At 38.1% G+C, this 25,896-nt stretch overlaps 1 protein-coding gene across 4 annotated transcripts in view; it reads right to left on the reverse strand.

The window, feature by feature from the left end:
* RSRC1 (arginine and serine rich coiled-coil 1) overlaps positions 1-25,896 on the reverse strand; it is a 364,908-nt gene that overhangs the window by 115,962 nt on the left and 223,050 nt on the right. For all 4 annotated transcript variants that reach the window (XM_080656474.1, XM_080656477.1, XM_080656475.1 and 1 more), the window contains exon 6: positions 17,813-17,864. In XM_080656474.1, the coding sequence (XP_080512600.1) occupies positions 17,813-17,864 (52 nt within the window). The remainder of the gene's footprint in view (positions 1-17,812; positions 17,865-25,896) is intronic.

The raw sequence follows: 25,896 nt of genomic DNA on the forward strand, positions 1-25,896 counted from the left end.
CTAGAATAGCCAAAGCATTCTGAAAAAGAAGAACAAAACTGAAGGACTTACTAACTGCTTTCAAAAGCTACTATAGAGCTACAGTAATCATGGCGGTGTAGTACTGGCAAAAGGATAAATAGGCATATAGATCAACAGAACAGAAAATTCATAATAGACCTAGTCATATTTGGGCAACTGATATTTTACAAAAGTACAAAGACGATTCAGTGGGGAAAAATATCTTTCAACAATGTTACTGGGTCAATTAGATAACCATATGCAAAAAAAAAAAAAAAAAAAGAACTTCAACCCATACTTCACACAATACACATAAAATACTTTAAAATGGGACATAGTTCTAAATGTAAAATCTAAACTAAGAAAATTCTAGAATAAAACAGAAGCAAGTCCTTGTGTTCACTTGTTAGGCAAAAATTTCTTAGATATTACACTGAAAGCACAAACACAAAAGAAAAATCAGATAAATTGGACTTCACATTAAGGACTTCACAAGACACTGTTAAGAAAAATGTAAATATGCCATAAAATATGAAAATATTTTCAAATCACATCTTATAAAGAACTTTTACCCAGAATATATATAACTTTCAAAATTCAGCTAGTGAAAAACAAATAATCCAATTTTTTAAAATGGGAAAACAGGATCTGTGATGGCAAACAAGCACAGAAAAAAATGCTGAACCACACTCATCTTAAGGGAAATTCAGATTAAAACTACAATGAGATACCTCTGAACACCCACTGGAATGACCAAAGGAAAACAAAAACTATACTACTAAGTACCGACAAGGATGTGAAATAACTTCATTTCTCGTAGAGAATGTTAAATGGTCTAGCCACTTTGGAAAACAGTTTCTCATAAAGTTAAACATAAAATTATACTATCCAGCAATCCTAGTCATAGGTATTTACTCAAGTGGAACAAAAACTTACGTTTACACAAAATCCTATTGAGAATGTCATATTGGTTTAGTTCATAATCATCCAAAATTGAAAACAACCTAAATACTTTCCATTCATTCCACACTATGGAATAGTACTCAGTAATAAAAGAAGAAAATACTGATATATGCAACAACATGGATAAAACTCAAAAGTATTATGCTAGGTCAAAGAAGTCAGACTTAAAAAGCTGCTTAATATAGTTCCATTTACATGACATATTGGAAAAGCAAAACTGTAGGGACAAAAAATAGATCAGTATTTCCAGGAGCTAGGAATGGTGGGAGAGGTTCATGACAAAGGGTAATGGGGAAATCCTGAGGGATGATAAAATTGTTCTATATTTGTTTTTTTTTAATATAGTTTTATTGATTTCAGAGAGGAAGGAAGAGGGAGAGAGAGATAGAAACATCAATGATGAGAGAGAATCATTGATCAGCTGCCTCCTGCATGCCCCCTACTGGGGATCGAGCCTGAAACCGAAGCATGTGCCCTTGATCAGAATCAAACCCTTCAGTTCGCAGGCCGAGGCTCTATCTGCTAAGCCAGTGGTCGGCAAACTGCAGCTTGCGAGCCACATGTGGCTCTTTGGCCCCTTGAGTGTGGCTCTTCCACAAAATACCACGGCCTGGGCGAGTCTATTTTGAAGAAGTGGCGTTAGAAGAAGTCTAAGTTTAAAAAATTTGGCTCTCTAAAGAAATTTCAATCGTACTGTTGATATTTGGCTCTGTTGACTAATGAGTTTGCCGACCACTGTGCTAAGCCAAACTGGCTAGAGCTATTCTATATCTTCATTCTGGGAGTTGTTATGCACTGTTTGCACTTTTCAAAAATCAAAGAATTCACACTAAAAAGTGTATTTTATTTATTAATTTAAAAAGCATTTTTTAGAAAATAAGCAGGCAAGTATAGGTGAAAATAGTTATAAAGTATAAATCTGACTTGTATTCTGAATATATAAACAACTGTATAGGTCAATAATATAAACAATTCCTTTAAAATGGAAAAAAAGATACAAGCAGATACTTTACAGAAGTATTCAGATGACAAATGATTGCATGAAAAGATGTTCAACCTCATGAATTATCACAAGAATGCACATTAGAAACAAATGGAATATAACACATTCCAAAAGAATAGCTGAAATTAAACAGCAGAATACTGACAACACCAAGTGATGTCAAGGATGCGGAACAAATGGGACTTTCACACATCACTGTGAAAACATAAAATGGTATAGCCACTTTGGAAAAACAGTTTGGCAGTTTCTTATCAAGTTAAAATGGCACAACTATGTAACCAAGCAATCCAATTCCTAAATGTTTATTCAAGAGAAATGAAAATATGTTTATAAAGACTTGTACTCAAATGTTCATATAAATTTTAATAATTAAATCCATAAACTAGAAACAATCCACCTGTCCACCAACTGCTGAATGAATGAACAGACTGGTATGGCAATGCAATGGAATACTACTCAGCAATAATAAGAAGTGATGCTCACAACAATGCAGACAAATTTGAAAAGCATTATGCCAAGTGAAAGACCACAGACAAGAGTCTACATACTCTATGATTCCATTTATACGGCATTCTGAAACTAGCAAAACAACAGTGACATAAAGCAGATTAGTGGTTGCTAAGGTCTGAAATGGGGAAAGAGAATTGACTTCAAAGGAGTACAAGGGAACTTTTTGGAGTAATGTAAATGTTCTTTATAAAAAATGTTGTTGGTAGTTACAAGACTGTATATATTTTCAAAACTCACTTAATTTCATACTAAATATTGGGAAATTTTATCAAGTTTAAATTAAACCTTTATAATAACCTCTTAGGTTCTCTTCATAATTACAAAACAATCAGAAAATTAAAACAAGCCAAAAAAATTTTTAATAACCTTAAATCCCACACCCAGGAATAATAACCACTATTAACATTTTGATATGTAATACCAGAATATTTTAATGTAAATATAAACTTTTGGTCAAAACTAAAATAGAACCACTCTTCATTTCATACTGTTTAGGACCTTCCATTTTTTAAATTCCAAAATAGAAAACAAATATTTTCTATTTCAATAAATACACTGTGTACACTAAAAAGGAAAAACTATGCTATAATTGTCCTAGTTGTAAGTAAACACCAAAAATTCCTATTGTATGATGTCTTTTGCTGCCATTAACTATTTCAACATTTACAAAACTTGTTTTTATTAACATATAACTCAATTTAATTCACAGGTCTTAAATTCCCGAAGAAATGTATTTTCTAGTTTTGTTAAATAAAATTCAAATAAATCCTTCATAAAAATAGAACAAAGTTTTAACTTTTATGGGATGACAGAATAATTAAAAAGTAACAGTTAACATTAAATATTTTTTTTGGAAGAGAGAAATGATTTTTTGCTGATTTGTTACCATCGACTCTGTAAATTTAGGAGATGTTGTTGTACTCACACACAAAAAGGGCCACTCTATTTAAACAGGTTTTTTTTTTATTATTATCATGAAAGAAAAAAGAAACCCCAGGGTCTAAAATGTAATGAGTGATCCTATTAGTTCCACCAGACTAAAATCATACAGTCTACGTATGTGGTCTTTTCAGCCACATCTGTCATGAACCATTTTTACATCACAAAATGCAAAATACTGAGCACTGATTTACTAGATGAGACCTGGGAAAATATTCATCATTTGCTTTCCCCCAAAAGAAAAATTGCCTCATAGGAAGATAGGTGACTGTTCTTTGCAGAGCATACCTAAAGCTTACACACTTTAGAATCAAATCTTAATATAATTCAAGCAACAAAGTAAAAACTATAATGAAGTAAAGGATTAAATAAAGTTTTAAAAAAGAACACAAAAAATCTTAATCATGGCTTCTCAAAATCCAAATATTTTGCTTGGCTAGAAAACACAGATCAATTATTTACAATATTTATAATATATAAAAACATTAAAAAGTGCTTACCATATAGTAGATGCTAAATAAATGACACAGTTAATATTTAAATATTTCATGAAACACAGTTTTATTAAGCACTTTATTACTGATTTGATATTCCTCCTTGAAAAGTTCTGCTACATAAAATGGAATTTTTACTTAATATAAAAATATATAATCGAAGAGTTTTGAATTAATTACTTCTTTGACTTATCTGAAATCTGTATTGATCACTCTTTGGTACATTTCTTTACATAGTATTATTTTATTCTTACAAAAAAACAGACCTACAATTTTCCTTATAGGAAAAGGTTGGTTATCAGTCAAAAATTTTCAATGGCTTAAATTCAGAAATATTAAAAGGTGATTAATAAAAACTCATTATATAATTCTGTTTCAAATAATTTATTGACAATTATTCTAAAACCATTGATAAAGAAACTGCAAACTTAATATATAAACAAACATCCAAATTTTATACACTTGTCAATCTTTCAATAATGAAGTCTAAGGGAAAATAAATTCACAGACACCCAAGTGAATTGGCAACTGTAAGTGACAGAAGCCCTTCTAAATCCTCTGTTTACACTGGGGATTAGTGGAGTAGATTTTGAGTTGCAAACTGAACAGTCCATGGTCAAGGGAACCTGCTCCTGTCAGCCCGCAGGGCATAAGGACAAAGCATGGTCCTGGTAGGAAGTGACCCATAAACGTATTCCTACTCAGGATTTATACAAAGCCAGTCTGCCTCACAGAAACTCCATATGACCATTAACTGGCCTGCAAGGCCTGCCAGGAGGCCTAATTACAGGTCTACAGAGCCCAATAACAAAAGCTGAAGGGCTTTAGCCTAGGGATGATCTGCTTTATACTGACTTGAGAGAGTCCATATAGAAGACCCAAAAGAAAGAGGTTTAGCTTTAAAATTCTCCCCAGAGATCCAGCATTGTACTCGAGTCTAGAAAGCCCACATGCAACATACTTCAGCTAGGCTTAAACGTACCAGCCTCTCAAAATTAACATTCAACTACTGTCTGCTTAACATCTGCTCAAACATGGCAAGTTGCTGTGGTATTGTTTGACTCTAGCTGATAGCTTTCTTACTAAATATTATTAGGGATAAATAATGGTCACTCAAGTATAAACATGTAACTGATGCTAAAACAACTTATACTTTTTAAAAGCATTTACTTAATGATACTCCTTAGGAAACGCTATTATATCTTATTGGCTTGACATAAAGCCAAAAATCTCATTCAGAATTGGAAGCTGGAAGTTAAACTAACATTATTAATTTGACTTTGCATACAAGCTATTACATTTTATGTAGAATTTCTGAAGTTTGTAGAAACAATATTTGATGACAAAACGGTTTGAACCAATGCCCAAGTCAATTAAAACTATTTAAGATTTCATTCATTTATTTTTTTTTTTGAAAAGCACCATTCTTAATTCTTGGTAACTTCTAACTGTATATGCATACTGGTATGAGGAAGATGTCTGGCTCTATATCTCTTCTTTCATTACATCAAAAAGCCACTCGTTTTTTGTTTGTTTTTACAGAACACTCGGTTGCAGCTAGGTGCTGTTCTAAACACATTATCACATTAACTTATTTAGGTCTCATAAAAACTCTAAAAAACACATTATTGTTATCCCCATTTAATAAATGGGAAAAAACGGATGTTCAGCAAGCTTTAACAACTTTCCAATGATTTTTTCAGTGAGAAATGGAGCTAGAAAAGGCACTCAGGCCACCTGACTTGAGAACTTAGTATACTGCCTTTCAGAACAATTGCTAACATTTACTCAATACTTACTATGTACCAGGCAAGTTCTGGTTTTGCAAATGTTAACTCATTTAAACTGCATAACAACAGCACTAGCAGTTATGTACTATTAACATATCCATTTATAGATGATGAAAGTAAAACAGAGTAAATGGGAAATGAAATGCCCTAGCTCACAAAGGCAGTTAGTGAAGCTGGATATGAATCTAGACTGCCAACTCACAACCAAGCAGTAGCCAAAATGAGGAGGAAAAAACTCTGACAACTACTTAGATAAAATAAAATTAATTTTTCAATCACTTGCTCTATTTTTCAGGTTTGTTCTACATGAAAGCCTCTCTCACAATAAATAAGGCTATGTCTTGGACTCACAGATCCGTAGTTAGAAACCTACAGAGCAAAACACCTGTCAGTTTTAAATCAGGGTAGTAGGGTGGCTTTCTATGCTCCCTGGAAACAATACAGCATTATCCTGTCAATCTCATTTGTAGTTCTCAATACCACAAATATTTAAAGTTAGACTGAACTTTAGACAGTATTGAGATTTCCAAGATCATACGGCTATGAAGAAAAAGGGTCAGGACTTGGCTTAGTAGGTAACGATTTAGAATAAAACCTAAGGCTGCAGAAGACAGAGTAAGGCACTTATGACTTACTAGAGGCCCGGTGCATGAATTCATGCATAGGTGCGGTCCAGCCAGCCCGCCCCAATCAAGGCTGATTGGGCTGAGCCAGCCAGGGGGAGAGGACTTGGGAAGTTGGCTGGCCGGCCCCGCCCCTGATCAGGGTGGGGGGCAATCGGGGCGGGGCCGCGCCCCCTGGTAGAACTCCTAGTCGAGGGGACAATTTGCATATTAGCCTTTTATTATATAGGATTCCTAAGCATAGCTTCTTACCTGGATATAATGTGCAATGGTGTGTATCTCACCTATCTTTTTAACAATACTTAACCAGCTTCTAACCCAGCAAGGGGCTCTGAAATGCATGACCTTAAGTTTATGACAAAAACATTGGCAGGCATAAAACATTACCCTAAAATTTTTTTTTAAGTTATCAGAAACTGAACTATTATGAGCACTCTAATAGTTAAGGGAAAGAACATTTTGACTGAAACTTTAATCCTTTTTATTATCAATTAGAAAAAACTCATTTCAGAACCAAAGGTTTGCGTAAAGATGGAAATTATTTTATTGTAAGATAATTGTAGCATTACACCTGACAAAACCAGATAGGCATTTGGTGATATTTTCTATCACTCTTCTTTCTGCCCAATGTAACTCGGGGATTTAACTTATGAAGAGAAATAGCTCAAATCAGAAATCATTGGATTTGAGTCCTGGTTTTGTCACTTATTAGGTATGTGATCTTTTACAAATCTTTTACGCTTTCAGGATATTTGTGAAATGAAACTAATTAGCTCTCAATGCAGTGATGTGAGTTGAATAAAAGATTTATGAAAGTGCTTTGAAAACTATAAAGCACAATACAAAGAGCTATAGATATAATTCAGAAAAGGAAGTATTACAGAGGTTTTATGATAAAGGTGATTTACCATACATGCACTAAAATTTTTCTATTTTTATTATAACATTAGAGATATAATTTTAAAAGTTACATGTGTCAGTAATTTTATTAAAAGTAAAATATTAAGGATAATTTAGAGACAATTATATCTTGTTGTGAAAACTCATTTTTTTTTCATGCTAATAAATATATATATGTTTCAGAAAAATCTCTCCTCTAAATTGTTCTTCTAACCCATGAACATACTTGGCATAAGATAATATTGTGTTTTTGTGGAAAACCAAAATGTTTGGAAAAGTGCTAAAAAGTCAAATAACAGTGACAGCAAAAGTGATGGAGACAAGTCTTTAAGTAAACTTATTATTCCTTCTCCTTCCTGTGTGATAATCATGTTTTATTATGTTTTCTGTCATATACACTATCTTAAAATTTAAGATTAAAAAGCCATATTATTGTCATAGACCTTTAATGTTTGAAGCCAGAAAATTTTTCATATGTTTATTTTAAATTCCATCAAACAGTGGTTAAAATGAGCTCACTAGCATTCAAAGGTTAAATTTTCAATTATCCAGATAATTTGTTTCTCCACAATACTTATTCACCAAATGTTAACAGCTGTAATTCTATGTGGTATAGTACCCCTCACTACAGGAGCTGTTAGAACTGCTGGGAAAGAATTAAAAGTTTTAGATATGGCCTTCAGAAGTTTATCATTCCATTGGGAAAATATGTCCAGCACTCATGAAACAAATATTAATATCAGCAGTATGTGAGTAAATATCTACATAGTGTGCACAGACAAGGACAAAAAGAATTCAAAGGAAGAGAGAAAGATCATGTGCTGAAATGCCTAGGAAAATCATATGGAAATTTATTTGAATGCGTCCTGAGTGTTTAAAGAGGGGAAAAGTAAGAATGAAGACATTTCTAGAAGGGATAAAATACTGAGAAAAAGTACAGAAATGAATTCTAAGCAATAAATACAGTAAACTCTATGGAGGGAGAAAACAAGATGGCGGCATAAGGTATACACCTGTACGTGCTGCCTCTCACAACCACACCAAAACTACAACTAAAAGACAAAACGTCTATCACCCAGAACCATGGGAAAGCTGGCTGAGTAGAAGTTCTACAACTAGAAGGAAAGAGAAAAGAGCATTGAGACGTGCACGAGCGCGGAAAAGCTGAGGTATGCAGGCGTGCGAATTGGGCTGGCGGTTGGCGACTGGGTGCGCTGTTTTTTTCAACCCAAAGGGAGACACAGCTCCCCATTACTCTGAACTCCAGTTTCCAGCAAGACTCTGGGGACCCAGACCCTTATGGGGAGAAGCTGGACTGTCTGCCATCGGGTCGGAAAGTGAGGGTGGCTTTCTTGCAGAGCTGCACGCAGGAATCATTGTTTACTGCGCTGGGGCGCGGAAACGTGGAGATGCGGAGATGCAGAGAAGGCTGACTGGTAGCCATCGCTGTTTGCCACACCCTAGTGACTCCCTGAGATCACGCCCCGTCCAATTTACAAACCCACCCAAACTGTGAGCAGCGGCTTTTGCATATAAATGGCCTGCCCTATCACAGCTTAACCTAACAAACTGCAGCTCTGGTCAGACCAGGAGAAATCTGCAGACCTCGCTGTAGCTCCTGCTGGGTGGCCTCAGACAGTAGCTGACCTGCACCCCATTAGAGATCCAGAAGCCAGTGTACCTAGTGGTCAGTGTGAGACGACACCAGATTTCAACTTCTCACATCCATAAGTGACACATTCAAGAGGCAGACTCAGTGAGCACCAAAGCCACACTGAAACAAGTCCTGCCCCATAAGGATGTCTCCAGCACAGCAATTCTTCCATTATAGACACAGCGGGTCCTCACAGCCAATTGGCCTGGAGGTAAATTCCTCCCAGTATACCAACAGCAATCAAGGCTTAACTACAAGACTGTGCACTCAGCCAACAAAGGGGTGCACCAAAAGTATCACCTCAGGTGATTGGGGAGGCTGAACCACTGGGCCCTATAGGTCACCTACCACACAAAGCCACTCCATCAACGCAGGGAAGCAGCCAGAATGCAGAGACAAAAAAACATGTCACGATTGAAAGAAATGAAGGAAAGCAAACTACTGGACATAGAGTTCAAAACCACATTTATAAGGTTACTCAAGAATCTGCTAAAAACCTCTGAGGAACTTAGTGAGACCTTTAAAGATCTTAATGAGAATGCCAAAAAAATGGAAAAGGACCAGTCAGTAATTAAGCATATACTGTCTGAAGTAAAGAATATACAGAAATTCAACAGTAGATGAAAGGACCCCAAGAATCAAACCAACGATTTGAAACATGAGGAAACAAAAAACACCCAACCAGAAAAACAAAAAGAAAAAAGAATACAAAAATATGAAGATAGTATAAGAAGTCTCTGGGACAACTTTAAGCATACCAACATATGAATTATTGGGGTGCCAGAAGAAGAGAGAGAGAGTAAAATATTGAAAACCTATTAGAAGAAATAATGACAGAAAACTTTCCCTACCTGGTGAAAGAAATAGACTTACAAGTCCAGGAAGCGCAGAGAACCCCAAACAAGAGGAATCCAAAGAGGACCACACCAAGACACATCATAATTAAAATGCCAAGGGCAAAAGACAAAGAGAGAATCTTGAAAGCAGCAAGAGAAAAACAGTTAGTTACCTACAAGGGAGTACCCATACAACTGTCAGCTGATTTCTCGGCAGAAACTATGCAGGCCAGAGGGAGTGGCAAGAAATATTCAAAGTGATGAACAGCAAGAACCTACAACCAAGATTACTATACTCAGCAAAGCTATCCTTTAGAATTGAAGGTCAGATAAAGTGCTTCACAGATAAGAAAAAGCTAAAGGAGTTCAGCACCACCAAACCAGGATTATATGAAATGCTGAATGGTATTCTTTAAGAAGAGGAAGAAGAAAAAGGTAAAGATAAAAATTATGAACAACAAAATGACAACAAATATGTACCTATCAACAAGTGAATCTAAAACTCAAGTGAGTAGCCCTGACCGGCTTGGCTCAGTGGATAGAGCGTCAGCCTGCGGACTCCAGGGTCCCATGTTCAATTCCGGTCAGGGGCATGTACCTTGGTTGCGGGCACATACCCGGTAGGCAGTGTGCAAGAGGCAGCTAATCGATGTTTCTCTCTCATCGATGTTTCTAACTCTCTATCCCTCTCCCTTCCTCTCTGTAAAAAAACCAATAAAATATTTTAAAAAATAAAAATAAATTTAAAAAAATTAAAATCAAGTGAATAAAAAATCTGATGAACAGAATAAACTGATGAATATAATAGAATCAGGGGCATAGAAAGGGAGTGGACTGACAATTCCCAGGGGAAAGGAGTGTGGGGTTGTGAGAAGAGACTGGACAAAAATCTTACACCTATGGATGAGGACAGTGGCGGGGGGGTAAGGGCATGGGGTGGGGTGGGGAATCAGGTGGAGGGAAGCTATGGGGGGAAAAAAGAGGAACATATGTAATAATCTGAACAATAAAGATTTACACAAAAAAACAAACAAAAAACAACGCTGTGGATTCACCATACAGAACCTTGGAACCTCAAGCATAGAAGTGTAAAATTGATTTTGTAAGCAACTGAGAGCCAATGAATAATTTTGAGCAAAGCAGTAGCATGACCAAATGGTGGCTGAGAAAGCATCATGTAGCAGTGGTATTCACAGAAAGCAATGTGAAATAAACATTTTCTGGTGGCTATCATTTGCCAGGCTCTGAACTAGGCACTTCACATACAATATTTATCTTCATAACGCTATAAGGTAGTTATTATCTCCCCCCTTACAGATGAGAATAGTATGGAATAGAGAAGTCCCTAATCCTAAATACTTTCAAACAGGTAACCTAAATGTGAGACATGGTCAAGTGGTGACATTAGGGGACTGTACTCATATAGTGCTGGTGAGAAAGTAATGTGGTTCAGCCACTATTTGGTGGTTTCTTAAAAAGTTAAACAGAGTTACCAAATGACCCCACAATTATACTCCTAGGCATACACCCCGCAAATTACAAACAGGTACTAAAAAATATATATATTATATGAATGTTCAGAGCAACACTGTTCACAATAGGCAAAAGGTAGAAATGACCCAAATTTCCATCCTATCTAATAAAGACGGAATATGCAAATTGACTGTCACTCTGCAACAAAGATGGCGGTGCCCACAGCCCATAAGGAGGGAATATGCAAACTGACGCAACAAAGATGGCGGCGGCTGGGCCAGGATGCTTGTGTCATCACCATGGCGACGACGCAAGCATTCTGCCCCACCCCGGCTGCTCCGCTCCAGGCCTCTGGGCAGTGTGCGGGCAGGCGCAGAGCAGCGGGGGCGGGGCAGGACGCCTGCTATTGGGGGGGGGGGGGGGGAGGAGGGTGGAGGGAGCTACAGGAGGGCGGCAGGGCCGAATAGAAGACGGAATGTGGCTCCAGCTGGAGAGAAGGCGGAAGGCGGAAGGCGGTGGCCAGAGCGAAGGCCCAGATCCCGGGTTCCGGAGGGAAGCCAGTGCCGGCAGCCAGGGGAAGGAAGGCCTATTCTTGCACGAATCTTCGTGCATCAGGCCTCTAGACAATATATAAATGAATAAACAATGGTGTATATACATACAATGGCAACAGAAATAAAATACTCTCACATGCTATAACATGGCTGTACCTCCAAAACATCATGTTAAGTGAAAGAAGCCAAACAAACATGGTCACACATTGTATGATTTCATTTACATAAAATTCCAGAATAGATAAGTTCATAGAGAAAGAGGGCCAACTGGTGGTTGCCAGGACTGGTGGTAAGTGGAGTGAAGAGAAAGCTGCATAATAGAAAGAGGTTGCACTTTGGAGTGATACAAATGTTTTAGAACTAGATAGAGGTGATGGTTATTATAGAACATTCTGAATGTATTTAATGCCACTTTAAATACATGCATAAAAATACATATGTAATTGTTCAATTTGAACAATTATGATTCATTTTATATTATCTAAATTTCACCTCAATAAATTACTCTTTATTAGTAGAGAACTATAGTGAACCAGAAAATATAAAAATCTGTCATATTCCATTTTAAAAATCCTGTTTTGGCTAACCAAATTGCTCAAGGTCATAGGATGAGTAGGAAGCAGAACTAGGACCCTTCTGTTATTCACTGCCATCTCTCTGGAGAAGAAATAAAGCAACAGACCAATTAAGGGTAATGATTAATTAGCCTTTGGGTGAAATGGTTGGTGTCTAGACTAAGGAGATGGCAGTGGGAAAGGTAATAAAGGCATAAATATAAAAATATTCAAAATAAGAGTCTAATTCTAGGTGAATGATTGAAAAAAAGTCAACATTTTGAATCTTAATAAAAGTATTTTTAAAAAGGAAAAAACTAATGGCAGAAACAGTTTGCAATTGGATTTACTCAGTATTATAGAATAAGTCATGAGCTAAAGTTACAACTTAGATTCAGTTTTAAAAATTTATACAATTTGCATCCTTCTGTATCCTATTGCCATTTGAAGATTTAAAAAGCAACCTTACATATAAACTTAACTGTTAAATAGGAGATACAGAATTGGGTTTCTAATGCAACTTGGCAATGAATCTGAAAAAAGAGTTTATCTAAATCTGAAGACTTAGCATGGCAAAGTATAAAAATGTAACAGTGTAGTGCATATAAAATATAATTATAAATACAATAAAATCTGATTTCAAATTCATGTTTGGTACAATATGCATGACATCCTACAATTACATTTTGATTAATGCTATTTTGCTCTTTCAAAATCATACCATTAATAATCATTGCCAAATGTTCAAAATGTATTTTACTTTCAAATTAGCAATATTAACATTCACTAATAAATCAATAACAATGCAATGGTTATATATAAAACTTTCTTCTGGGCCTCAAAGTTAGAGGAAAAGACTAAGTATAATCAGCAAGTTTCTATATATAAATCCTATCAACCAGATTATCCTATCTAATAAAAGAGTAATATGAAGATTGACCATCACTCCAAGACACAAGATGGCTGCCCCCATGTGGACACAAGATGGCCACCACAAGATGGCCTGCAGGGGAGGGCAGTTGTGGGCAGTTAGGGGTGACCAGGCCAGCAGAGGAGGGCAGTTGGGGGGGGAGGGACCAGGCCTGCAGGGGAGGGCAGTTGGGTGGGAGCAGGCCTGCAGGGGAGAGCAGTTGTGGGTGATCAGGCCAGCAGGGAGGGCAGTTGGGGGAAACCAGGCCTAAAGGGGAGGGCAGTTGAGGGGGACACAGGACTGCAGAGAAGGCAATTGGGGGGGGCAGGCCTGCAGAGGAGGACATTTGGGGGGGACCAGGCATGCAGGAGAGGGCAGTTGGGGGGACCAGGTCAGCAGGGGAGGGCAGTTGGGGGCAACCAGGCCTGCAGGGAAGGGCAGTTGCTGGGGACCAGGCCTGCAGGGGAGGGCAGTTGTGGGAGATCAGGCCAGCAGGAAGGGCAGTTATGGGTGACCGGGCTGGCAGAGGAAGGCAGTTGGAGGAGATCAGGCCAGCAGGGAGGGCAGTTAGGGGTGACCAAGCCAGCAGGAGAGGGCAGTTAGGGGTGACTGGGCCAGCAGGGGAGGACAGTTAGGGGCGACCAGACTGGCAGGGTAAGGCAGTTAGGGGTGAGCAGGCTGGCAGGGGAGGGCAGTTAGAGGCAATCGGGCCAGCTGGGGAGCAGTTAGGTGTCGATCAGGCTGTCAGGGGAGTGGTTAGGGGGTGATCAAGCTGGCAGGCAGAAGCGGATAGGGGCAATCAGGAAGGCAGGCAGGTGAGCGGTTGGGAGCCAGCAGTCCTCAATTGTGAGAGGGATTTCCAACCACCCGTTTAGGCCCGATTCCAGTGGGATCGGGCTTAAATGGGTGGTGGGACATCCCTCAAAGGGTCCCAGATTGGAGAGGGTGCAGGCTAGGCTGAGGGACAACACCCCTCCATACACAAAATTCGTGCACCGGGCCTCTAGTCAATATATATAAAAGGCTAAGTGACTGACCATCCGTCCATCTGACCGGCCAGTACATTTGACATGCACTGGCAATCTATATCTATAAAATCCCAGAGACCCTCTGGCAGAACAACCAGAGCGACTGGTCGCTATGACACACACTGACCACCAGGGAGCAGATGCTCAATGCAGGAGCTGCCCCCAGTGGTCAGTGCACTCCCACAGCGGGAGTGCCGCTCAGCCAGAAGCCGGGCTCACAGCTGGCGAGTGCAGTGGCAGGGGCAGGAGCCTCTCCCGCCTCCGCGGCAGTGCTAAGGAGCAGCGAGCCAAGTTGTAAGGAGTGAGCAGGTGGGCGGTTAGGAGTGAGCAGGCGGGCAGTTAGGAGCAAGGGGTCCTGGATTGCGAGAGTGATGTCTGACTGCTGATCAGGCCTAAACCGGCAGTCGGACATCCCCCGAGGGGTCCCAAATTGTGAGAGGGTGCAGACAGGGCTGAGGGACCCCCGCCATTCACAAATTTCGTTCATCGGGCCTCTAGTTTAAAAATAAACGTTGACTCACGCATGCACAATACATAAAAAGCTCTTGCTAGCGCCAATCGCACGTGTGTGTTTCAATCTGTCATTGTCGAACATGAATTTGGTTGACCCTTCTATTATACAGAAAGGACAAATAGCGATATTAAAATATTTCTTCTAATTAATTTCCTTTCAATGTGCAGGAATCCATGCACCGGGCCACTAGTGGTAATTATAAAGCTGAAATAAACCCTGTCTCAAGAATCCAGCATACAGCCTTGTCTTTCCCTGTAGCTGATTTTAAGGCCACAAAGTTGAAAATGTTTTCCATGGAAACTCAACTAAACTCCAATGTGACAAAACAGGCATGATTTGGCAGACCTTTCTACCCACCTACCTCAATCTTAGGCCTAGAGGAGACTTTAACTGCTAGCCTTACCAGACTGAGCTCAAGTTCTTTTATTCCCTCTCTTTATTTCATTTGCTTACTTTTAATAATACAAAGGATGCCTGTAATTCATCACTGAAAAGGAGACCTGGAACTCTGACAATAAGACCTATATTTGCTTATATGCTCCTCCCCTATCCATCCACCTGCTTCCCCTCTCCAGGCCACAGGTTCTCATTAAAGGCAGTACTAGATATTTTTCAAATGGGTATAATGTAGCATGTCATACAATGAAACATATATTCACGGAACTGGCATCAAAAAGCAAAGTCTGGTAAAAATGGTGGCTTAACAGTGGCAATGAAAAGTAGCACAGTTTTTCTTTGTAAAACAATTTAGCAAAAATGTATAAAAAGCTGCTCTAAAGATTAATACCCTCTAACCTCATAAACTCATTTCTATAGAACCAATCCCAAGAAAACAATAAAAAAAGGAAAACACAATTTGTAACAAGATGTACATCACAGTGTTATTGATAATAGGGAAGAGCTGGAGGAAACATTTTCAATAAGAAGAAATTAATAAATAATGTTACATCTCGCTAAAGTCTGTCCTTTCCTTATCCAGACCAATATATGTTTTTAAATTTGAAAACTGTCATAATATTTTGAAAAGTTTCTCAAATACACAGAACCTAGCTTTTTATCCTTAATAGAATTTACAATGTTAAATTTAAAAAAACGAGGCGTGACAGCTGGGACTGATATAAATAAGTTATACACTGTGAGGTTTGGACTGTCAGATTTGTATTATAATATGCTTCAAAATCATATTAAAAGATCAAGACATCAAAGCAAACTGTATAAAACTATGAAATGAAATTCTTTATAGTTGTATTGATGAAAAAATATTTTCTGGACTAAGCATCATAAATATTTTCCTTTAAAGCAAGAGTTCGTTTTAATACTCAATTTATGAACTAAAACATATTTTTCAAAACAAAATGCCACTAAAGAATGAATGTATATTATGTAAATTATAGAAATCACATTAACTAGCTTGATCCTACAGTTTAAAACACTATATAGCAAGCAACATTTTATTTAATGTATCTTGTTTTCTACATAACTAAAGATAAAATGAATAAGGTTAATACATAAAATGTAAGTGACTTTTAAAGTAATATGGAGGGCTAAAGAGACTCATAGTCAAAATACTTACCAATTTTTATCCCTGTATGGTAACTTCTATTAGTGATTTGTGAAGCTAGCATATCGTTTATACTGGTGTTACAAACTTTGGACTGTGAACATTTTGGGTTGGAATGCAAGGAGTAAATTCAAGACATCCTTAAATCATAAGTACTTATATACACTGAGTGGCCAGATTATTATGATCTCTGAACGCATAATAATCTGGCCACTCGTGTGTGTGTGTGTGTGTGTGTGTGTGTGTGTGTGTGTATGTGTGTATTTGAGGCCCGGTGGACATGGGCGGTTGGCCGGCCTGCCTGCTGGTCGAACTCCTGGTCGAGGGGACAAGTTGCATATTAGCCTTTTATTATACAGGATTTACAGAGAGGCCAGATTATTATGCATTCAGAGATCAAAATAATCTGGCAACTCAGTGTATTTTCTCAGTCAAGATATACAAATATATAACTACTGTCATTTGGTAGTCTGAAATTACTTTTAACAGTGATGTTATTCTAATCATACCTCATGCTTGATCCTGACAACTTATTATTTGAATAAGTTACATCATTTTTAAAGAGCACATTAAGATTCAGAATAAAATTTCAGTACTTAGAAAAGATGTCATGGGTTTGTATATTTTTAAAAAGGTAAAGTATTTAATGTCTACATGATTATGGGTATTATATCTAAAATCAAAGTCATAGCATTATTGTATAATTAATAAATAAAACACATACTATTTTAAGATTAGGTGGTATCCAGAACAAACTGACTAATGAATTAGTACAATGTAAATGGAGGAATTATAAAATTTCATTTACCTTGTTTCTTTTGGCTCAATGAAAACTTCAATCTAAAACTCACATCTTATATAAAAGTTAAATTAAAATAGATCATAATCTTAAATCTAAAATGTAAAAATATTACTTGCAGAAGAAAATGTAGGAGAGAATCTTCATGATGTGAGGTTAGCCAAAAAAAAATTCTTAAATATGCCACCAAAAGTACCATCCATAAAAGACAAAGATCAATAAATTAAACTTCATCAAATTAAAACAAAAACAATTTTATAAATAAAAAGGTAAAGAATGACCTTTTAGTATTATACCACAACAATAAATATTTTAGGTAAAATACAGTCACACATACAATCTAGATCTCATAAATTTGTGAGGATAAATGAAAATAAGTGTTTTCCTTTCTTTTTTTAAAATATATTTTATTGATTTTTTTTTACAGAAAGGAAGGGAGAGGGATAGAGAGTTAGAAATATCGATGAGAGAGAAACATCGATCAGCTGCCTTCTGAACACCTCCTACTGGGGTTGTGCCCGCAACCAAGGTACATGCCCTTGACCGGAATCGAACCTGGGACCCTTCAGTCCACAGGCCGACGCTCTATCCATTGAGCCAAACCGGTTAGGGCTAAGTGTTTTTGTTTTGTTTTGTTTTGACCCACCTGCAAGTATGCTAGGATTTATTTTAAGCTTTTTCATTTAAAGTTAATTATCAATACTTACCAGCAGCTTCAAGAACCAACTGTAGTCTGGCTTTGGCCTGTTCAGCTGGTGGCTAAAAATCAACCATAAAAGACATTTACGGGTCAGTTTTAATAGATGGAGCTTTAAATTAATGCATTGTTATGTGAATATCAGAAAATATAGAGAACTTTATAATAATCAATATTAACATCCATCCACATTTTAACAACATTACATCATAGCAACTCTACCATTTTGCTTTCTCACCTTAGTAATCAAATCATATTTTTCATTAATATAATGCAAGAATTAAGTTTTTACATTTTTTTATTATAAAAGGTTTTGTTTACTACCCAACACTGTACTAATCAGCAATATCCTAAATAACTGAAACTTAATAATGAGGCACACCCACATATTTAACAATATATTTTCAAGAGGTGCTATTTCTCAACATACGGAAACATGTGAAGTGTGACCTACTAGAATTTAAGTAGCAATTTGAAGTGCAATACTTCAGTCAAGAAACATCCTAAAACCAACTATTTTCTGTTTTCTTATCTGTATTGGAAAGGAGCAATTGTGATGAAGATAGGACACAACATGAGTTCATGCTTTCAATTCCTACTGACTATCCTAAAATTGTCCTCTCAATAAACCTTGATTCAAATAGTTGATAAGGCTGAAATTGAAGTACTTTCCTAGCAGTGATCTTATTCTGAGATTTTTTTTAAAAATGTGTTGATAGTATTCAAATTCAGATTGTATCAAGGCTCTGATTTTCATTGAAAGACCTGTTAAAAACTGTTTTTAATACTTACAACTTCAAAATACATTTATAAAGATGTTTGCAAGTGGCTAAACAACCTCATATTTATACATGAGACCATCATTTGAGAATTAACACTTTACAAAATATATTAAAATATTTTGCTATTTGTGAAAAAACAGCTAAAATGAAAAGAATTGGGTATAGAAATACGTTGTGCTCAGAAGATTTTAAGAATTTGAATGGTGATTTTGAGTAAACAGTGGGAAACAGGATGGGGAAATGGTAAATGAGATGGGAGGGAAGACAAGGAGAGCCTTTTATATCACAGAACAGGGGTGTTAACCCTACACCAGGGGCTGGTTTTATAAATACGTTTTATTGGAACACAGCCATGCCTACTTGTTTATATGTTGTCTATGGCTGCCTTTGTGCTCAATGCAACAACAGCAGAGTCAATTACTTGTGGCAAGAGCTGAAAATATTTACCACCTTTAAGGACATGTTTGCTGACCTGTGCCAAAGAAGATGGAGAAACTCAGAATTTGAGACAGCAGGGTGATGAGATGAGATCTGTATTTTGATACATTGTTCTAGCAATACACTTCCGGATGAACTGAAAGGAACGTGACTGGAGGCAAGGAGCACCATTAGGGAGCAATTAAATTCCAGGCAAGAGACTATGAGGGCCTCAGGTGGAGCAGTAGCAGTGAGGTTGGACAAGAAGAACTAGATTTGAGAAATGTTTAATTAGTAACATGTCTGTGTATGAGAGGAGGAGTTGACAAACAAAAAGAGTACTTTATGCCATACATTTGTAGATAAAGTGTAAGTGATTGTGCTTTACAAAGTATTGAAAATATGTGACATCAAATTAAAATATAACAGTAACATATCAATAGAAGACTGTGACATCCACTGAATATAATTTCTCTAACGGTTATCAACTAAATTGCCCATAGGAGACAAACAGGTAATATTAACATGATGGCAAATGCATCTGACATCAGCGTCAGTGGAGAGTATGGAGAACTCTGGAGCACATCTCCAGCCAAAGGGCGCGGCTGATACTCAGCGCAAACTCAGTGTTGTCATGCAGAGATGCAAGTCGGGGGCAACAACATTCCTTGATTTTTCATGAGACCTTAAGTCACCATGAAGGCCAATACTGTGTGGAACAAGCACTACTTCTAAGAGACAGGTTCTGTCCCAAGACAGTTTGTGATCTCTGCATGTACTTAATACACACAACTGAAATTTAATACTTTGCGCAACGTGACACAACTAGAATGGCAAGAAGGAAATGATGTTCTTACAAGCAGGTCCCAAGCCAGCTAAGAATTATGAAGCATACATTTTAGAGTGTCCTATTCAGCACTGTCCTTTGACAGAAAAACGATAGACACTTTGTTGGTTAATATATTTCATGGGAAAGTTTTATGTATTTCATAAGGCAAGACTTTTTTCAACAATTAAAATGTTAAAGATATAGAAAAATATACAAAATGAGTGCACACATCTAATAAAATATTAACGGTGTTGTTAAAGTCTCCTCCCCCACAAAATCCCCCTGCATGGCAGCTCCCTCTCTCTCCCATTTGTAACAACTGTCTTGAAAAAGTGGTGATTACCATTCCGAAGGAAAGATTCTTGATGGTTGATGTTTATGATAAATGACCTGTTAAGACATATTTATATTTTCATTAATTCCTCTAACTACCTATAATATAGGGTTCATATTTCCAAGATAAAGAAACTCGGGGAGTAAGAGCAGTTTAGTAACCTGCCTCTGCTAGTAAATGACGGATTGAAATCAAGAGCCTCTGACTCCAAATCTCAAGATCCTTCTAATTAAATCACTAGCATATTCATGAAGTCAGAGCAAACAATTTCATAGATATAAAAGCATAGGAAAGCTTTTTGATTCTGTTCAAAAGAAATATCTGTCCAAAATAATACATTTGTACCAGTAAATGAAATATAATTCCATTCTAAATACAGATGCAACTCGCTAAATTATTTTTGTAAAATATAGGGATCAACTCCAACTGTGGGGATAAACTATATTGTTAATTCACCAGACTTTTAAAAGTAATTTATATCTTATAAATACTTTTACTCTTAAAAATTTTGATTCATTTCTCAATCATTTTTCCTGGATAGGGAATTCAGCTGTGAATATTCTCTCACTTTTTGTCCATCTGCAAGTATCTTTCTTTTACTCTGACTAGTGAATAATATGGGATTTGAATGGATATGGGATTTTGGTGGCAGTCTTTTTCGCAGTTATCTGCCCCTCAAATCTTTTCCAAGGGCCTTGAGTTTGTCCCAGAAGAAGAAAAGCATCATAACAAGTTCTTGGCTAAAACCCTTCTGGACTCATCTTATTAAGTAGGCTTAGAGTAAAAATAACTTTGGGCCTTAAGTGCCAAAATTTCTAATGCTTTAGCTTTTTAGAGTATATCAGACCCCAGGGACTAGCATGAATTCCATCTAAAGTTGGCAAGTGGTACTAATGTTATTCAGAACCAGAAATTAAACATTATTCAATAAACTAGAGCCCCGGTACACGAGTTCATGCACAGGTGGGGTCGGCGTAGCCTGCGGGATTGGGCCGAAACCAGCAGTCCAACGCTGCCTGCCACTCCTGCCTGCTGCTCCCACTAGGATATCCTGGCTCCACTGCACCTGTCGCGGGCTTGCACCTAGTCAGTCCTGATCAGGAGAGGCTTGCACCGCCATAGCGACGCTCGCCAGCTATGAGCCCTGCATCTGGCACCCGTCAGTTAGCTAAGCAGTGCTCCCACTGTGGGAATGCATTGACCAGCAGGGGACAGCTCCTATGTTGAGTGTCTGCCCCTGGTGGTCAGTGAATGTCATAGCAACCGGTCGACTGGTTGTTTGGCTGTTCGGTCACTTAGGCTTTTATATATATAGACGGTAATAATACCAAATACAAATGTGTGGAACACAGCAATTTTCAATGTAAGGATTAAACAATGAGGACATATTTAATAACACTATGTCACAACTATATTGTAAACTTATGGAGAAAAAATATTTAAAAATATTCCTTATCTTAGTAGTGCATAATTAGATAACTGTCAATCAACAAAATTAAATTATAGAGGATGTAAATGTTGTTCCCTTAAAAAAATAAATTTTAGCACTGACAATAAAAGAACAATAGGAACAGTCTGAATTTTTACTATAAGTTTTTAAAGGGTTTATTAATGTTAAAACATTACTGTGTTATGGTATAATACCAAAAATATATATTAGTATATATACTGTACTATGATTTAAATTCATTTAAAGAAAAGTATACTTCTGCTAGAAATTCTTATCATAAAGGTTTATTTAAAAAATGTTATAAAGGGTCTTTTTTATGCAGAAATGACCATAACCAGAAATAAGAAAATACAGGGTTTAAATTTTCTAAATTGGGGTCCATTTGTGGGAGTGAGGGGATTGGTAGTCTTTCTATTGCCATGATTCTCCAGAACTACCCTGCTCCCTTCCCTCCCCTTGGTAGCCAATTATCTGTAAGATCTCGTTTTAGACAAGAGTATCCACTTTCTTAAGACAAAACAAAAGCTTCTAAGATGAAACCAAAAGATAAGTCAGTTTCCTAATGGCTTGTGGAGGTAACCATCTTCAATGTTTAGACTTTTTCCTTTGATTTTATATTTACTTTTATTGAGTCCAATTCCCTGAGTTCCCTATAAATAGACTGCATGTCCAGATTCTCAAAATACTGCCAAAGCTAACGAATATTCAAGACAAGCACAATCCTTTAAGCCAGTGGTTCTCAACCTTTCTAATGCCGTGACCCTTTAATACAGTTCCTCATGTTGTGGTGACTCCCAACCATAAAATTATTTTCGTTGCTACTTCATAACTGTAATTTTGCTACTGTTATGAATCGTAATGTAAATATCTGTGTTTTCCAATGGTCTTAGGCGACCCTGCTAGCGGTTCTCAACCTGTGGGTCGCGACAGGTTAGAAAGGTTGAGAACCACTGCTGTAGAGCCTAAGACCATCGGAAAACACAGACATTTACATTACGATTCATAACAGTAGCAAAATTACAGTTATGAAGTAGCAACGAAAATAATTTTATGGTTGGGGGTCACCACAATATGAGGAACTGTATTAAAGGGTCGCGGCATTAGAAAGGTTGAGAACCACTGCTTTAAGCCATGACTATATATTAAAAAAGAGAAAACTCTGCTATGTAAACCAGTTTACACACTAAACTATTAAACTATTTTTTCACCCTTCTCACTTCCATTATATATTCGGCTCCCTGAACTCCTGACCACCACTATGGAGATTCTGGAAGTTGATGAAGATATAGTCATTCGAGCTGTCAACAACAGTTTCCAGGTTGTTAAGGTCAGAGAAGTAGAAAGTCTGAAAGAAAGACTACAGTTGAGCTAAGAGAGAACTCAAACTTGGAAATAAAATTAGATTAGCAACATTTTATAAAATCAAAATTAGGATTGGATTATATAGTTTTTGGCTATTACTCTCAATTCTGGGAAGATGGTGGAGTAGGAAGTACCGGGAATCTATCTCCCCACCTACACAATAATTGCACTAGCAGAATTTATCTGATGGAACTATCTGGAACTCTGGATTTTGTTGAAGGTTTGCAACTACCAAGGGAAGAATTAGACAGTAACTTGTGGTTAATTTTGGTCAATTTCAGCTATTGGCACAATAGCAGCTTCCCTTCCCCCCACCATGTGGCAGGCAGTTATACACTTGTTCCTGGAGCAGCTTGCACACAGCACAAGTGTTGGCGAGGATGTAGAGAAACTGGACCCTTTGTGCAATGTTGGTGGGAATTAAAGTGGTACAGTCATTGTGGAAAATAGCATGGCAGTTCCTCAAAAAATAAAATAAAATTGCTATATAATATAGCAATTCCACATCAGGTACACACCCAGAAGAACTGAAAGCAGGGTCTTAAAGATATATTTGTAGACCCATGTTCATAACAGCATTATTCACAATAGCTAAAACATGAATGAAACTCAAGTGCCCATAGATGGATGAATGAATAAGCAAAATGTGGTACATGTATACATACAATGGAATATTATTCAGCCTTATAAATAAAGGAAAGTTTACAATATTCTACAACATGGATGAAACTTGAGGATATTGAGTCATGAAAAGACAGATACTGTATGATTCTACTTATATAAAACTAGAGGCCCGGTGCATGGATTTGTGCACAGGTGGGGTCCCTCGGCCTGGCTGGTGATCAATCGGGGGGGGGGGGGAGGGTGTGCTGGCAGGCTGGATGCAGGGAGGGACAGCTGGAGGTTGGCCAGCCGGCTGGGGTGAGAGACCACGGGAGGTTGGCCGGCTGCAGGAGGTTGACTGTGGGAGTGCACTGACCACCAGGGGGCAGCTCCTGCACTGAGCATCTGCCCCGTGGTGGTCAGTGTGCATCATAGCATTCCGTCAACTGGTTGTTCGGTCACTTAGGCTTTTATATATATAGTTGCTTAGTCAATATCATAAAGACAAAGTATAATGGTGGTTGCCCAGGGGGTTGGGAGTAGAGGGAAGTGGAAAGTCACTGTTTAATGGGTATAGTTTTTCAGTTTTTCAAGATGAAAAGAGTTATGAGGATGGATGGGATGGTGATGGTTGCACAACAGTGTGAATGTAATTGATATCATTGAACCATACACTTAAAAATGGTTAAGACAGTAAATGCACTACCATAAAAACAAAATTTAAAAGTACACATATACATTGACCTTTACCCTACTTATAGGAATTGGGTTATTGGAACCTCCTATTTGAAGAGAATATATAGATTAACTATTTCAGATCTTGTAGACAAATGGTGTTAGAGTACTATGGAGGCCATGTTGTATGTACATCAGTATTCATTCATTTTTATTGCTGGGTAATATCCTATCTAATAAAAGAGTAATATGCAAATTAACCAACACTTTGCTACACCCACAAGCCACGCCCACTAGCCAATCAGGAGCAAATATGCAAATAAACCCAACCAAGATGGCTACGGCCACAGAGAGCAGGAGGGAGGCTTGGGTTTCCCCGGCAATGGAGGAAGCCAAGCTTTCCACCTGCCCTTGCTGGCCTAGGCCTCCACTCAAGGCTACAAAGTTTCAATGATAGAAGATACATAAATCCAAACAGAAATGGCAGCAGCCACAGAACTGGAAAGAGCAGAAGGCTAGGGTTGCCCCCGGTGATGGAGGAAGCCAAGCTTTTCACACACCCTGGCCAGCCCAGGCCTCCGCTTAAGGATACAAAGTTTCAATGATAGAAGATACATAAATCCAAAAAAAAAAAAAAAAAAATGGCTGCCGCCATGGAGCAACAGAAGGCTTGGCTCTGCTCCAGGCTACAAAGTTTCAATTGTAGAAGATAAATAAACCCCAGATACCAGGGCCTCCGCTTGGGTCGCCAGGGGGCGTGGCCGGCCTGCAAACCACCACAGGCCCCTCGCCCAGGCCGCCCAACGCCCCAAGGGAACCCCCACCCTGATACGGGACACCCTTCAGGGCAAACCAGCTGGCCTCCAGCCGTGCACCAGGCCTCTATCCTATCTAATAAAAGAGTAATATGCCGATTGACAATCACTCCAACACACAAGATGGCTGCCCCCATGTGGTCAAAGATCCTGCCCCCATGTGGACACAAGATGGCCAGCAAGGGAGGGCTGTTGGGAGGGACCAGGCCTGCAAGGGAAGGCAGTTGGGGGCAATCAAGCCTGCAGGGGCGGGCAGTTAGGGGCAAACAGGCTGGCAGGGGAGTGGTTAGGGGGTGATCAGGCTGGGAGGCAGAAGCGGTTAGGGGCAATCACGAAGGCAGGCAGGTGAGGAGTTGGGAGCCAGCAGTCCTGGATTGTGAGAGGGATGTCTGACTGCCCCTTTAGGCCTGATCCCACCGAGATCGGGCTTAAACGGGCAGTCGGACATTCCTCGAGGGGTCCCAGATTGGAGAGGGTGCAGACTGGGCTGAGGGACACCGCCCCCCACGTGCACGAATTTCGTGCACTGGGCCTCTAGTTCCATTATAATGATACACTATAATGGGTATGCATTCACCTATTGACAAACTTTCAAATTATTTCCAGTTTCTTGGCTATTATAAAACAATACTATAAACATTCAGGTAAAACTCTTTGTATGAATAATGTGCTTTCATATCTCCTGGGTATGAATTACCTCTTATATACAAGGTACCATAATAGCTAGGATTGGAATGGTTGAGTCATATGGTAAATATTATGTTTAACTTTTAAAGAAATTACCAAACTGTTTCCAAAGTGGTTTTTCATTCCCACCAGCACTGTAT

This window comes from Plecotus auritus, assembly GCF_963455305.1.
Source record: "Plecotus auritus genome assembly, chromosome: 2".
In the NCBI taxonomy this organism is placed as follows: domain Eukaryota; kingdom Metazoa; phylum Chordata; class Mammalia; order Chiroptera; family Vespertilionidae; genus Plecotus; species Plecotus auritus.